At 33.6% G+C, this 16783-nt stretch overlaps 5 protein-coding genes across 5 annotated transcripts; 3 read left to right on the top strand and 2 right to left on the bottom strand.

The window, feature by feature from the left end:
* The first annotated feature begins 336 nt into the window (after positions 1-336).
* Positions 337-2965, top strand: LOC116776856 (BRCA1-associated RING domain protein 1-like). The gene has a single exon (XM_032670130.2). It carries the CDS (start codon positions 404-406, stop codon positions 2009-2011), a length of 1608 nt encoding a protein of 535 aa, XP_032526021.2. The 5' UTR covers positions 337-403; the 3' UTR covers positions 2012-2965.
* Positions 2530-7790, bottom strand: LOC116776857 (adrenodoxin). The gene is made up of 3 exons (XM_032670131.2): positions 7486-7790; positions 3517-3696; positions 2530-3190 (listed from the first exon to the last, which is right to left on the bottom strand). Exons 1-3 carry the CDS (start codon positions 7623-7625, stop codon positions 3034-3036), a joined length of 477 nt encoding a protein of 158 aa, XP_032526022.2. The 5' UTR covers positions 7626-7790; the 3' UTR covers positions 2530-3033.
* A 314-nt stretch (positions 7791-8104) lies between these two features.
* LOC116776978 (tetratricopeptide repeat protein 1) lies at positions 8105-11020 on the top strand. Its single transcript, XM_032670300.2, has 4 exons — positions 8105-8457; positions 8715-8942; positions 9513-9669; positions 10690-11020. The coding sequence occupies exons 1-4, from the start codon at positions 8283-8285 to the stop codon at positions 10967-10969; spliced, it is 840 nt and encodes a 279-aa protein (XP_032526191.2). The 5' UTR covers positions 8105-8282; the 3' UTR covers positions 10970-11020.
* Positions 11021-11146: 126 nt separating this feature from the next.
* LOC116777054 (protamine-2-like) lies at positions 11147-12980 on the top strand. Its single transcript, XM_061529074.1, has 5 exons — positions 11147-11285; positions 11349-11379; positions 11459-11470; positions 11627-11746; positions 12216-12980. Exons 2-5 carry the CDS (start codon positions 11354-11356, stop codon positions 12310-12312), a joined length of 255 nt encoding a protein of 84 aa, XP_061385058.1. The 5' UTR covers positions 11147-11285; positions 11349-11353; the 3' UTR covers positions 12313-12980.
* Positions 12981-15125: 2145 nt separating this feature from the next.
* On the bottom strand, positions 15126-16708 carry LOC116777053 (uncharacterized). The gene has a single exon (XM_061528939.1). The coding sequence runs from the start codon at positions 16464-16466 to the stop codon at positions 15546-15548; it is 921 nt and encodes a 306-aa protein (XP_061384923.1). The 5' UTR covers positions 16467-16708; the 3' UTR covers positions 15126-15545.
* Between the last annotated feature and the right edge of the window lie 75 nt (positions 16709-16783).

The following is a 16783-nucleotide window of genomic DNA, read 5'->3' as shown; positions in this document are numbered from 1 at the left end:
GCAGCTATGTTTATGTAAACCCTAATATTTATGTTTTCTCACTTAATCATATTTGTGTTATTATAAGTAAGGTTATTAATTGATGCAGGCATCTAGTTTCTGCGACAATAATTTGCATATATTATAAATGTCTCCATCCAAAATTGTACTTTTATTCAATTTTTTATTTTTACGGATTTATTTATTTATTAATTTTCTATTTATGCAGCTTTTTCGCTACAATTACAAATCCTTAAAAGATTAATTCCCTACATGGATAATTCTATATATTTATAAATATGTAAATGCAAATATTTAAATGGCCATAAACAATACAAATGTCAGTTTTGATAGTTCCCTTGTGACATTTGAAAACGGATTTCGCGGTTTGTTAACAAGTTTTGTTTATTTAGAAAACTTTAAAATGTCCAATGAAAAGCTCAATAGGTTCCTCAAAGCATTGGATGCTGTCCAAAGTGACTACACCTGCGGAGTTTGTTCAGAACTATGCAAGAGACCTATTACTTTGAGTACGTGTTTTCATATTATATGTGCGGTACACTTCGAAAATTTACACAGATGTCCCACATGCGATATACCGATTACGGGATGCACAACATTTACAGATGACCGTTTAGAGAGTTGTATAGAATCAGCAAGAGAGTTGGGAAACATATTTGAGAGTTTCCGAGTGAAATCCGCCTTACAAGTATCGAATGCGGGGAGTTCTAACGGTACGAACAAGAAGCGAGTTAAAAAGGCTGTAGGAGCGAGTGATAAAGAAAACAAAAGTAACTCTAAGACCTCTCATATATATACACCTGAGAAATCAGCGAAGTCGAAGAAACAAGAGAGCAAAGGTGATAATGTGAACACTACATTACTGTCCACAGCGAGTTCGAAAATAAATACGGGCATTGAAAAAAGAAATAACAAGGGAGAGACGGCTTTACATGTAGCTTGCCGTCTGGGGAAGGTTGAATCTGCTATAGACTTATTAAAACAAGGCGCCAACCCAAATACTAAGGACAACGCAGGATGGACTCCTTTACATGAAGCCGTTCAAAATGGCCGTCTCGATATAGTTAGTGCTTTATTACAGTATAACACTCTGATTGATGTACCAGGCCAAGGAAACGAGACTCCGTTACACGAAGCGGTGAGATATAATCACAGAGAAATAGCCGAAGAGTTGGTAAAGCATGGTGCAGATGTCAATTCTAGGAACTGTAAAGGGGAAACTCCATTGAATCTAGCAAGCAATGATATGAAGAAGATTTTAGAAGATGCCTCAGAAAATGTGATACAAACGCAGGGCGTCAATATCAGTTACTTATCAGACTTGTATACGGAATTGGACTCCGAAGATATTCAGGTCTTCTGCGTCTCTCAATTCCGTACAGTTCACAATAAACTGAAATCCCTATCGAAACATCATTCTAATTTGCATGTTGAGGCGAAATTTTCAAAAAAAGTTACTCACCTTTTGGTCGATGAGGATGACGGTGTCTGTAACTCAAGCTTGGATGTACTTCAGGGGATTGTGAGTTCCGTATGGATAATATCAGCCCAATGGATACTCAAGTCTACAGAAGAGAAATTGATGCCGTTCAAAAGTTATGAAGTCATTGGGGTCGGTAACAAATCATATAACGGTCCGAGAAACTCTAGATACAACAAATACAAGCAACTGCCCGGTATTTTCAACGGCTGCCACATTTACTTGCACAACTTCAACACAAAGTATGAGATATCCAAGACTATTGTACTAACAAAGGCCATTTTAACGAAATTAATCATGGATGCTGGTGGTGTAGTTCTGAGGAGAGTTCCGAATCCAGAATTGATTCCTGATGAAGAGAAGGTGGTTCCGTATCACGCTAAGAAGGGCGGAAAGTTGGTTGAATGCTCTCATTTCATTATATTTAAGAACATGTACGAGCCGATGTATAATATGTCACATTTCAAAGCCCTGCCCATCGGCTGGCTCATAGAGTGTATAGAAAAATATGAATTATGTGAGCCCTGGTGACTCCATTATTCCTGGAATGCTGGAAGAGGAAAATATTCCTGGAATATTACACATAAAATCACCATAGAATAAATAAAATCAAAACTATCGGTATTCAGTCTAACAGCAAACTGATACTAAGGATACACTTGTACGAACATGACAGAAACATCAGCTCTATACATTATAAGTCTTGAGGTATAGTTTTTTAAAATATCTTATATAATTAACAATAAATAATTCTAGTATTTAACTGACCATAGAGATCATAGAGTCGGCTCTATGCCAACCAGTCTGTCTCCATTCTACTCGACATGAGAAATATTCAAGAATGCAGGTTTTCAATATCATATACATAACTAGGGAGTTCTCTTACAAAGAGGCCGCATTTAGTTATTAAAAAAAAAATATTTGAACATTTTTTTATTCTACATCAAATCAAACAGCCAATCTAGATACCATCTTATTTCTATTGTAATTAATTTTGTATGAAAATGTGAGGTCAAAAAAAAAAGGTGCTTTATAATAAATAGAGGATATTATGCATTATAGACATTTATTTACGGATAGAAATCTTATAAAAATATAACGTCTTATCTACAAACAGATTTCACAGACTATACAGGGTCCGCGTCGGAAAAAAGGTTTCATAACGATTATTTAAAAAAAATACCTATGTAACATTATATTATGTTCCAATATATATTATTGCTAATAAATTATCTTATACCTATATCAGCTGCTGTATAAGGATTTATATATATATATATATATTAATCAATACTTTTGATGGGTCATTAAATTGAGCTACCGGCTTTACTACGGGTCTGCATCACACCAAACTTATAGTTTCGAGTTTTTAATTCATGTTATCAATTTTAAGTAATGAATGAAAAGTGGACCTTACTTCATATAGTTATTATTATTTAAAAATCAAATTTATCGTGAGTTATGCTTAGATTAAAGTTCCAGGTGTACCAGGTCAAAATCCTGGTCTCATATCTGTTCAGTTTCCAGATGCAGACCCGTTTTATTATTGCCTGTCAACTCCTGGCGTCGTTGACGCTTTCAGGTACATCTACTTCCAGGCCGTCCAGGTCTTTGGTCAATGTAATCTGACACCCTAACCTAGACGTATCCGTCAAACCGTACGCCAGGTCTAACATGTCGCGTTCCTCATCACCCGCTTCTTCTGGTAACCTGGAAATTGGATTTAAATTAAGAATACTATTTGTTTGTTTTAACTAAACACGTAAAGTTTTGAGTGTACACTGTGTTATTAACACGTGATATATGTGAATGAAAAACTCCATACTATCAGTATTGAGTATTAAGAAGACATTCAGTAAGTGCCAATTAAAAAAAAAAACAATTCTATAATCTTATTTTACGCTAAGGCTTCATTCGCACTGGAACCCTCTAATATTTTTGCCATTATCAACGTTTTTATTTGTTGTAATTATATTCTCGCGCGCTGTGTGAAGGAAGCGCGTTTAAAAATTCTGCTATGTATTCATAATGATCACCTGTCATAGTCGGGCTGTTTGAGCACCACGTGACAAGTGGAACATGTCAGAGTACCCTCACAAGCTCCGTACCCGTCAATGTCCAGGTCGTTATTGACCACCACGTCCAGCAGTGTGTCACCAACCTTACCTTCGGTCTCCAGGCGACGGCCGTCATACAAATTGAAAACTACCTTCACCCTGACAAAAAAAAATACATGAAATTTTTTTTTAAATATTATTATATAGATTAAATGACATTTATTTAGTTATGTTTTTAATTAAAATTATTAACAAGCGGTAATCGAACCTGTTGCTAACCATATATAATTCGACGTCTTTATAACAAATGAGCCGTTGTGTCCTTATACTGGTTGAGGAATTAGAAAGTGGAATTCTAAGTGCACAAATATTTTAGTACTTTAATTTCTTTGTAAGTAAAGTAGATAAAAATATAACGAGTAATAAAGTTAGTACAGCTATTGTTATTTTTGAAGTGAAACTTCTTATGGGACTTCCAACAAAGTTGCCGTAAATAAAACTAATATTTTTCGGATTTCATATTAACGAAATCTCAATCATCTCGTCTGCTCGTGATCACGGTTGCTGAAAACTAACCAAAACGTCGGGAGTAAGTAGTTTTAACAAAAAATAAGAACACTCGTAGTATATCCGAAAAATATTAGTTTCATTTAAATGAATAAAACTCGCGAAAGTCTTAGATCTCATTAGGGTTGCGTTAGACTTTCAACGCTAATGTGGGGGGAGAGGGGATAAAAAGAAAGGGAACGCGTGGCGCTCGAACCCATGCGGGCAAAAAAATGTCACTACAAGTAATGTTAATACAGTTTGTCTTAAGGAAACACATAAAAATCCTTAAAAATCAATTCCTACCCCTTCCTGTTTTCATGCCAACATTACGAAGTTTAACTTCCGCGCGGAGGGACTCCACGCACAATTAATTTTTTGTAAATTTTTTCAACAACAGATATGTAATTGGGTCTCATATCATGTCGACGTATTTTGACTTTCCAATAACATTAAAATATCTTTTTATAATTTATAATGCCCGTCACAAATATCCTACCAACGGTGTTAGTACGCTTACTACACGTTACAACTTTACGTATGCATGAATAATTTAATTAATTTGAAGCGATTCATCTTACTCAATAGCCTATTTTAATACGATGTCACGATTAACAAATGAAAAACGCTCGTAACAAACGCCAACGCTCCGTATTTAGTTACTCGAAACTTTTTCAAATACTCGTTATCACTTCGTTTCACTCAAACGGCAATTATAATTAATATTATATTACAAATGTTATAATTTCCCTTAAAATTTAGAAAAAAAAAAATCAGTTTTAGGCTTAGAATATTATTTGCATGTCCAAAGGTTTGTCGAGATCTTAACGGTGGAAATGGTGACATTTTGAATCGTCTAAAATTATTTAAATTCTTGGGACGACAACATCTGTAACTATTGTCATCATATACATATAATAGGACAGTAAAAAATCGAGTGTCTGTACATTAAATGTTTTTCCAAAAAAACTGACAGGAGGCGATTAAAGAAGAGTCATAGAAACCAAAAAAAAATTTTGGAATTTTTGTCTGTCTGTCTGTCCAGTACGATATAACTTCAAAACTATTCAACGGATTTGAACGCGGCTTTCACAGTTGGATTACATACAATTAGGAGCATCGTCAAAACTTTGTTTCGTCAAAGTCGGTTAAGGGAAAAAGAAGTCATGGTCAATTTTAAGTTTGACATATATATGGTTATGTTTTAAAGCGACCAACACGCGGAAGGAGCCGCGGGCAACAGCTAGATGTCAAATAAATACATATATTTCTACCTGCCATTTTTTCTACCTACATTTCAGCCCCGGGTCCGTTTGTTCATTACTAAATCCTTATCATGTCTCCCGATCTTGTTATGTTCTACAAAAAAATATCTTGCTATCGTTGTTTCAATATCTTATGTGCATATATTGAGTATTTAAGTAAAAATCTGTCACAGATCAGAATTAATGGCGTCCCATAATTTATCGTATAATATAATCGGCGTAGAGTATTTATTTATGCATTCAAACTAAACTTTTAGCGTCCGAGTGAATCCAAAATAATATCCGAAAACCTTGATACTGTAGGTGTGTGAGTATAGAAATCACTCGTATTAAGGTACATAATATAATATTTTAATGCAATGTCTATGTACTTATAAAGATAAATTTCTTACGATTATATACCACATACAATTGTTAATAAATAAACATATAATAAAAATCATTAATACGAAACTATTAAAACTAGTTTCAGAACGCAACTTCGTCCGTGTAATATATAAGGATATTTGTCAAACCTAGATAAATTTTTCATGAATATTGAATACTCCTCTCATAAGTGTCATGACAGAATAACTTTATATATAACTTTTCTCATTTAATGTACTTTTGCAACAAAAAAACATTTATCTGATTCCGATAAATAGTTCCTGAGATTTGAGGGAACAGAACAGTTGTTAGAGAAAATTCAGATTAATAGCTGATAATGTTTCTTATCACAAAGGTAAATTTAGTTTAGATAATGACACTTCAATAATCGTATTATAATCACTCAGTATTACAAAACACGTTTATAGCTTAAGTATAAACTAGCTTTCAGCCACGGCTTCACTTCGTCTGACGATGTATTCAGATTGTGAAACAAAAAAAAAATTTACGTTAACAACAAGAGCCGTAGAAAAAATACTGACGCAAATAATAAAATAAACACGTAGATTTCATTTAATACAGTTAAAAAGATTCTTGTAAAAAAAAATTACGTTCAAAAGAAAGCCTAGTGCATAGTCTAGCAACCGAGCTGTGAAGAGCACAGTGATCGGAGAATATTGTCAAAATTAATGTGACACAGGGACTAGAACATTTAAATTTTATTTAGCGATGCATGTTACTAGATCACGCGAAAAGTAATAAACTCATTCGGATATAACTTCAACATAAAAATAGATACACGTAAGAGTTTTGCGACGTAATGAGAGGTCACAGTTGTATTCTATGTCAGGACGCGTTAAATTTAAGTCAAACGCAAATTCAATTTCTCCACGATACCAATACGAGAATCGTTTCAGACGAAACCGCGGTCAAAAACTAGTATACTAACCATACTTATCATATATGAATTGTATTTTGTGGATCTTAGTTCACAAATATATATATATATATATATATATATTTGGTGAAATTTATGAAAGCACTCACAATTTTAATACGAGTTTAGATAAACTGGCTTTGTGACCAGCCAGCCGACATGTTAGTTTTGAAACAGAAACAAAAATGATATAAAATAAAATTCTGACAGAATCGATAAGAATTTATAATATTATCTTCTTTAAACAAAAAATTGTTTAAAATAACTCGCTCATCGTGAGCTAAATCACTCACTCGGATAAATTAAATCTCATTTACGAATAACAAGTATATTATTTTATTGTAATAAAGAATGGTATTAAAAATTATTAAAATAGCTCTGTGATTTTTTCTATTTTCCTACAAATTAGTCTTAAAGTTTTTTTCAACCAGTTATCGCTTTAACAAATTTAAACTATTAAAACCTCCTCCTCTTTGCAGTCCGTTAAAAATAGCTATGATCCAGTTTAAACAGCAAAAATTGTGGTGGCTCGGTTCAACAGTACTTGAATATTCTTCACCACAAACCGGACGAATTTTCACCAAGCACTTGCAAAACGAATTTTTAAATAATTTGTAACTGTAATTTACATTTATAATTTTTTATCTACGCCAGATCATATAAAGGTGTAAATGTAACTTACTTATGTCACCGTTATAAAGACGAAATATATTTTAATTTAGGTATATGAAGCCAGAAAGAGGTTATTAAAGTTATTTGTACAGAAATCAGACTGTTGTCTAGATTGGTTTCGAGTGCGTTATACCAGTATAAATGTACTTGTATTGTACTTACTTTTCATCCTTTAGCGCCAATCTTGTTGTTGATAACGGCATAATGCTTTTATAATTGCCGAATATATTACAAATACCGTTATATTTACATAACTTAGAAGTTCTTGTTCCTATAGTTTTTATTATATTTCTATAAAACATTTTGATTATATTTAATGTCACAGAACTCACACTTACGGTGTTCAAATTACGATATCGTCTGAATATTCGATAATAACTGACCCTGGATCACAATGATTTTTTTCGACATTCGTTGTAATGTAAATGTTGCAAAGTTAGGTTATTCAGTTTCACGTAAAATGACAATGACATATCTGTAACGACGATAAATATTATGTGATATGGAAAGCAACAAAAATAATAAGTTACATGATATGTTTAATAAAAGAATATAATAGTATGAAAAATTAATAAGAAAGCAATATTTGCAGTTAAAAAAATTTAATATTATTTTTATGAAAGAAAAGCAATATAAATTAAGAAAAATTTTTTGTTAAAAAAGCTACTGTATGGTATGATTATATTTTATAAAATATAAAAAATAAATATTTATTTTGGTTTATATAGATTTATTTTAAACGGATATCGGTGCGACTTTTGATTTGTCATATCATTGTTATAATTCTTTATCATGGGACGTCAAATACGTCAAAACAATGGTTAAAACTAACATAAGTAATAAGATTTAAATCATTTTACGGTGAAGTAATATTTGATTCACAAATTGATTCTCGCATTTAATCTTCATTTAATATACGATTTATGTATAACAGTTATTAGCTTAGATAATAGGTAAAAATGTCAGAGAGGCTAAAAACCAGCAATATTTCAAACGAAGAAGTCATCGAAGATTTAACTAAAGATCTAGAAATGTCTCTAAAAACCGGCGAAGGTGATTTTGTTGTGAAACCAGACGCCTCTGGAGATGAAAAGACTTCATCCAAAGATAAATCAAGTAAAGATGTTCCATCAGGTCAGCATATAGGGGTTTACGGTTAACCACACCTCGTTACAATTTACCAAATTAAATTTCTAATTTAAAACTGACTCAATATATTTCGCTCTTTCTCACTCGACAGTCGCGAGTACAAAATATGTCACGCTTTAAATTTTTAAATTTAAATTTACCTATTATTTATAACAAGCCTAGACCTTTTAGGTAACTGTTTATCAGATATTTGTTTATCGTAACAGAAAAAATAAAATATATTTTTCACATTTTCTTCTCAGCAAGTAATACTTTCAATGACGAGACGGAGATAGACAGTAAATATGAAGATAGCGACAAAGAAAGCGATTCAGACTCAATAGATGAGACATCTCTCAAAGATGCTGAAATGAATTTAACAGAAGACGAGAAAGCTGAACGGCAGGTGATCGCCGAGGAGTTGAAGAGGGCAGGCAACGAAGCATTCAAGGTCGGAGACTTTGATAGGAGCATAGAGAAATATACTGAAGGTAATTTCAAGCCCACACACACTTTACCTAAGTAAGCGTAATCACACCAAACAGATAGTTTTCAGTTTTTCAAACATATTTACTTTCATTATTGAGTAACAATAATAACCAAGTAAATCAGTATATCTTGAATGTTTATTTGTCATATGAAGGTAATATTTATATTAAAATATGTAAAGGGACTGTCTTTGTATAGTAATGCTTTGTTCCTTAAATTATATATATATATATATATATATATATGTGTATGTCTTGCTTATATATTAAAGAATCAACATATATGTATTTAGGTAAATATTCTAACTATTATCCCTTATGTGGCATAAAATACTGGAATTCAAAAATTTTCTTCGTTAACACTCCTCCCACGATCATTATCGGAGCAAATTTGAAGCATGTAAGAGTTATATTTTAAAATCAGGAATTTCGTTAACTCTGTGCTTATCTGACCTCTACTCGGTGGAAGAAATTTCCTACCAGATTTCAATTCTCCACCCTATGCTTCCTCATCAAGATGGGTCATATATTTGTGGTATCCCTTATATATATATGTCTGTCCATTATTTCCAGCCCTCCGTATATGTCCCCTACAATACACAACACAGCGTGCCATACTGTACTGCAACAGGAGCGCCTCAAAGATGAAGTTGGAGAGGTACAAGCAGGCGATCAAAGACTGCACCAGGGCCGTGGAGCTCGACGATACATACCTTAAGGCCTATTACAGGTAAATAGAGATCGGTGTATGTATATATTAATGTGCCCACGAAACCACAAAACAGTATAAGGGTTAGTGCGCCCACATTTTAATTTGTTCCTAAATATAATATATTAACTGGCTATCAGCGCCATCTATTGTCTGTGTCAGTAATAAATCAGGGTCCACAGCTTATCTTGAGGGCGCGGGTTCGAAACCTGGCAAGTACCGATGTGATCTCTTCCAAGTCATATGTACTTTCTAAGAGTATTCAGACACCACTGACGGACGGTGAGGGAAAACATCGTGAGGAAACCTGGTCTTTATTCAAATTATAAGATTGAAATCGCCAATCCGTCTCAAGCAAGCGTGGTGATTAATGCTCTAACCTTCTCCATGTGAGAAGAGGCCTTTGATCACCGGCGGGCTCCGATAGGCTGATGATGATGATGATGATGTATATATATATATATATATGTGCTTGAAAACTTAATGTCATTGTATGAGTAATGTTGTTGAGCGATTTTTACTACCGACGAGCTTTTTCACGTTCTCTTGAATTTCACAATTTACTTGGAGAGACGTAGAGTATTGGACTAATTTATAAGGTAGTGATTTATATCACGTGACTGTATTCGGAACACGAGTCACGTGATCCCGTAGGAACTACGTTTAATTAAAATAAATTACAGCCTATGTCCCATTCTGATATCCAAGCTACGTCTCTGTAAAGTCTTATCAGAATAAGTTCAGTAGTTTTTGCTTGAAGTCGCAACAAACCTCCACACATCGTCGCAAACATTGACAACTATAATTTTAGTAATGTTCAAACAATAAGCGTGTTATTTGTAGGAGAGGGGAGTTAGATTGTAATGTTCGGTAGAAAATTGTTTACTTAGGTTTTGACAGAGACAAACATACATTTAATATATAGGTATCTAATAATAAGATTTTCTCTGACAAACAATTTCGAAGCTGTCGAGCCAGTCACAGAAAGATGATAGTGGATAATAGTCTAAAATAATAAAATTTAAACGTCCATGCTTCCAGGCGAGCTCAGTCCTACGAGGCCACAGACAAGCTGGACGAGTGTCTGGCTGACTACAAGAAGATTCTAGAACTCGACCCGTCGCACAAGGAGGCGCACGCGGCCATCATCCGCCTGCCGCCGTTAATAGAAGAGAGGAACGAAAAACTCAAAACGGAGATGCTCGGAAAGCTAAAAGACCTGGGCAACATGATCCTCAAGCCATTCGGCCTGTCCACGGAAAACTTCAAACTGGAACAGGACCCGGAGTCCAAGGGCTACAAGATAAACTTCAAGCAATAACAACCAATGAGCGCATTGTGATATAATATATTATAGCCTCGCAAAATAAAATTGTTTTTTTTTTTCTCTTTTAATAAACCTCAACCTCCAACTTTCGTCCAAGGAGTTTTTATGACATGTGTCAAAATGGAAAAAATATTTGACGGGAATTTGAAAATGGAATGCACGCGTGACAATGATTCAGATGTAGCTGTGTAGATTCCTTAAGCCTTTGTTATTTCGTATATATTTTTTTTTTATAGAAATTTACAGATGTGAGTGTTAAATATACAGAAATACATATAAATGTTCGTGAAAATAGGATTTAAATAATAAGGTATGTTATTAATAATATTAGTCGTGTTTATGTATGCATTTTGAAATTAATTGGTTTTTCCAGACATAATGGCGCGATGTCGACGGAAACGAAAGTATGATTATATATATATATATACATATTTTAAATTTAATCAATGATTAAGCTCTGAATAACACGTACTTGAATTTCAGAATGTGCAAAACGTGAGTACACACAATAAATAATACACAGGTAGTATTGACATTTAATAATTATAAATCATATAAAAATATTCAAGGCAGAACCATTAAGGTGACATATTTGTTTTTAATGAAATTCATATTTTAGACGTAAATAAAATTAAACACTATGAATTACAGTCGTTGCCGCACCAAACAGGGCAGATTTAAACGTTGCCGATCCGGCGACAGACGGTACAGCATCAGATCCGGCTGTAGGAGACGCAGCCATCGACGTTCTAGATGCAGACGTAGAGGACGGTAAAAAAAACATTTGATACCAATGACTAGGCAGAATGGTCTAAGATCTTAGCCTGTCCAAAAGGACGAAATGAGAAAAAAAAAATAATTTGACAGAAATGGCTGATCTACAGATTTAATATTAATTTTAATAAATGAACCTGTCTGTTTTTTATTACGTTTATTATAATCAAATTTTGAAAAGTTATTTTTAGTATCAGTAGTAAATTTATTATCAGCTTACTGACAGTTATAAGCACTTTATATAAAGCCTTGAAACTGTCTTAAGCATACATTAGTTCATAAGTTTAATTTTTATTACCGCCTGGTTTTTGACACTTCGAAAATTCCAGTGAAAATTGACAATTATATCAAATACTTTATAATATTATTTTTTGGCATTAATGATTATTCCACAGCTTTATACAATGCTTTGTCGGAGTATTAGTTAATTTTATTTTGTTTGTAATTCGCCATTTTGATCGTTCAGTTACCAATGGCGTTGTCGTTCACGGTCTGGCTCGTTCAAGAGATGTCGCTACTGTGATAGGCGGTACAAGATGAGACGCCGATCCTGCTCGTACTGATGTTTTGTGAGTTTCGTTTAAGTAAATTCTATTGCTTTGTCTTTGTAAGCTATTGAAGCTCTTCCTTTATAGCTACTATTGTAGTATTCGTGCCTTAAGGCTTAAGCTAAGAATAATCATGCCAGAAATACGCCATAGTATATTAAGTCTCTTGAAATTATTTTTTGATATAAAAATTATATTATTTGTATAATTTGACAAAAAAATATTGTATATACACGAAATGAATGTCTTTAACAGTAACATAGAAAGGTGTGTTTATATATATAAAGCTTTGTATTTGTAATTAAAAAACTTGACATATGTTTAGGTATATAACTCCTAATATCTACAATAATATGCAATTTAAAAATTTGTATCTTTGATTGTTTTGTCATCGTGCAACACCACGCCGATGTAATCCGCTGGAACTCTAAATCCAAAACCTGGCCTTCAATAACTTTTAAAGTGAAATATTTTTAATCTATGCTTAAATATATATATGAATGTGGTATTTCGTTTGTCGATCAATACTTTACTAATAAAATGAAAATCGGACCCACAAAAAAAACAAATTAAATATTAAATTAGAATTTTTAATATAATTTTTTTTTTCAGTGATGTCTCTAAAATGCTGTCCTTTGCCTGTGTGTTGTGTAAAATATAAAAGTTATTTATTTAAATAGAAATTTTTGTTTTATTTGTATTTCAATCTGTGACAGTTTTTTTTTTTATTAAAGATGTCGAAGACTAAATGTAGTAAGATAAAGTTATGAGGTTTGATGCAAAATTGGTAATTAAAAGGAAACTATTTGTAATTCTAGGCACATGTTATTCTTAAACGGTAATTTGATATGAATTAATTGCAATTAGCTATCTTACGGCAATACAATAATAACTCTAATAAAAAATATTTGGAAATCACTAATTCAAGGAGAAATAGGTGACCAAGCATTTCGTTCAATTGAGACCTCCCTCCGTTTTCTAGTCGGTAAAGGAGTAGACAAATTTTCCTTATGTAATTAACTACCTGCGAGTGAGGTTGCTATAAAAATCGATACTATTGTTCCAGAGATTAACCGGAACATTAAGCAAAAAGAAAGTTTTTAAAAATAGCAGATTGATATAAATATAGTATATAGTTTCATATGCCTATAGGGAAGCTTTTATTAAAGTTAGGAACAGACATTTTAATTTATATTTATTGATATAATAACCCTGTGCTTCGACGGTCACGCCTGCTAAAATCGTTTACCTTTTTTCATATATTCTGATATGGCCCTGTATTCCACAACAACATATATCTCTGTGTTCGGTGACGTTTTTCCGCTGTCTGTGGTAAGTCTTTTCATGGCAACCTTTTAGGCTTTTACCATACACGACACTGGCAGAATATAGTGTGCACGTCTTTTGCACGGATGAAGGCCTTATTAAAAAAAAGGCTTTTACCAAGTCCTTAGTGATGGAGTGACTATAAAGTACTTGATAACAATTCTAATACTGCATAGAAGGTTGTTACAAGTGAAAAATAGATCAAGACAATTGTTCAATAACTTTGAAAATTTGAGTGACCTAGCTATTATCTGTATTATAAACTATTCTTATAAATCTTAAAACACAATAACATAATGCTAGTTACATCCGGCCTTGAGGTTTGGAACACTAATTGTTATCCTCAATTAATTATTCAAAAAAATAATAATTAGTTTATTTTACTGGTTATAGAGAACTCATTAATCAAAAGTAATTTCAACAATACTAATAACCGGTTTTGACCTACGACCTCGTCTGCGCGTCCTTAAAAAACAATGTGATTAAAAATGTTGACAGATGTATAGCGCCAAATAAGGCCCGTGTCACGGCACTATGCAGAATATAAATTAAAATTCCCGCGGGAACTACACAGAACACACAATTCACGATAACCGCTACACACATAGTGACGTTATTGTGACATTTTCTGCTTTAAAACGCATTAAAGTAATATTTTGGAAGATTTACAAAAATACAAACTGTATCGTGTATGTATTACGTAAGTTTGTTTTAAGGGACATAATAAATAAGAAATTAATTGTGCGTGGAGTCCGTCCGCGCGGAAGAAGTGAAACTGCGTAATGTTGGAATGAAAACAAGAAGGGGTGGAAATTGACTTTTAAGGATTTTTTAGTGTTTATTTAAGCCAAACTTTATTAACGTTACTTACAAGTCACAATTGATTGCCCGCATTCCCTCTCGCTCTGTCTCTTTTTATGAGCCCCTCCCCCGAGCGATAAACTTTTAACGCAACCTCATTGTAAGTTGCGTAAGAAGTTTCACTTCAAAAATTATTACATATCTTAACAGTTTCATATAGTAACTAATCCTACCCCTAAAGTTAAATTAGAAGCCGATTTTTTTGTATATCACTGGCAAGGACGGAAGGTTTTCCATCCCAGCACACGACCAGCGTGTGTGTTGGTTCCCAGCGAGACAATCTAGATTTAGGTCCACTACTAGCCAATGGCTCACCTTGGACCCCACGCCAATGAGATATTTCAACCGTTCCCAAGAATTGATCAGATCCGAGGGCTCGGCCACAATCAGACACATCGGCCAGCACAAGTCCCTATCATAAAGCAAAATGTAATTTATGTGTTATATATAAAACTAATATCAGGAATATCTCAAAATTAGTGTAAATGTCGTAAAACAGATTTAAAGTTGTTATTTTTCAATTAATAACTTTTTGAGTGACAATTGAAAAAAATAATTTAATTTATCCGTTGACTATCCAGGGCTTAAGATTTCAACTAATTATATATATATATATATATATATATACAAATGAAACTGCATTATTTTAAGACTAAATATATTTTAACAAAAACAATATTTTATAGTGGTCCCATATAGTCTAAAATCTGTGTCTCGGTTACATCGAAAACAATGAGCGGATAGACAATCACCAACACACTGACAGTAGCATAGTAAGTTCCGGGCGATCATCATTTGTCTGATCACAAATGTCTATATGTTATAATTAATCAGATTTGAACAGAAATTTTCACTAACCGATACTAATTTATAATATTTTTGTATTGTTTAAGCATTTTTGATCAGAAAAAGTCAATTAAATTTTCCATTCTCTTCATCTTAAATAATAAATATCTTAACTTTCTTTGCGAATTAAATAAATTTGCACTTATTTCTTGAATGTAAGCGTCTAAATTCTTACAAAATATCAAGACGGCCATTTAAATAGTTAATAACGAATCTCAGTCATTTTTCCATATGAATCCACTTAGTCTAAACGTTCCGCTCATGTCCCAGTTGAAGATCCTTTCACCGGGTCCATCCCCTCCAGCACCAGCGATAACTATCAGCGGCATCAAATGTTCTGCGGCTCGTGTCGGATGAGCCTCCCTCGCTCCCGGTTGCTGGTCCCACAACAACAACTTCTCCTTTCTCACGCTGTTCCCTGATGTACAAGCATCATTCAAAAACTCATCAAACTCCTCGTTAACAACCCTGCCAGCGTTACGTCCATAGAAGAACTCTCTCATATTGTGATAAGACATTCCCGAGCCAAATATAGCGATACCTTCTTTGCGGAACTGTTTCAATACTTGGCCAATGTTGTAATGCTCTTCGGGATCCTGGTTCGAGAGCACGGATATTTGTATTATTGGTATGTCAGCTGCTGGATTTATCAAAAGCATTGGAACAAAAACTCCATGGTCCCAACCTCTTTTGGGATCCAACTTAGAATGTATGCCAGCCTTTTTCAGTGCGGTCTGAATTCGTTTCGCGAGTTCAGGATCACCGGGGGCGTCATACTTGTACTTGTAAGTCTCTGGAGGAAAGCCGTAGTAGTCGAAATAAAGTTCGTGGCGATCTCCCGACGATATCGTTACCTCACTTTCTTCCCAATGTGCGGTCACAAGCACTATCGCTTTAATTTCCTTAAGGTTTACATGTTTCTTCACTTCGTCTCTTAGGAACTTGGTGAGTCCTAAATGATCTTTTTCCCCAAGCAAAGGCATCGGACCTCCGCCATGGTTAACGAAAAGGGCTGGGGCTACCATCACCATCTTACCGACACCCGTGAAGTATTTTATTATGTTCATAGACAACAGTGTCATAAAAACTATGAACGCAATTTGAATGAGTACTGTGAGCGTATTTAGAATGATCATGTAGACGATAATGACTCATTACATTAACTAGAACGAAACGTAGCTTTTGTTAGCCTTCAGACCAAGGTTCTAGAACAGTGGACTTTTGAATTATTAAGACTACTTCCAATAGTGAAGTTGTATCAGAACAAAAAATAAAAAGAACTAAATGTGTCTCTAACAATCATATAACCATTATTCTGCATTGAATTTATTTATTTTCATATATAACAAATTATGTCACGACAACTGTCAGATTCACATGCTCTTGACTCTTCGTTTAGAATTCCATTTGTTCATTCAAACAAATACCAGTGAGAAGGTTGACGTTTGAATGG

Source organism: Danaus plexippus (genome assembly GCF_018135715.1).
Source record: "Danaus plexippus chromosome 29 unlocalized genomic scaffold, MEX_DaPlex mxdp_36, whole genome shotgun sequence".
Classification (NCBI taxonomy): Eukaryota; Metazoa; Arthropoda; class Insecta; order Lepidoptera; family Nymphalidae; genus Danaus; species Danaus plexippus.
This window is presented reverse-complemented; position numbering and strand designations above follow the sequence as displayed.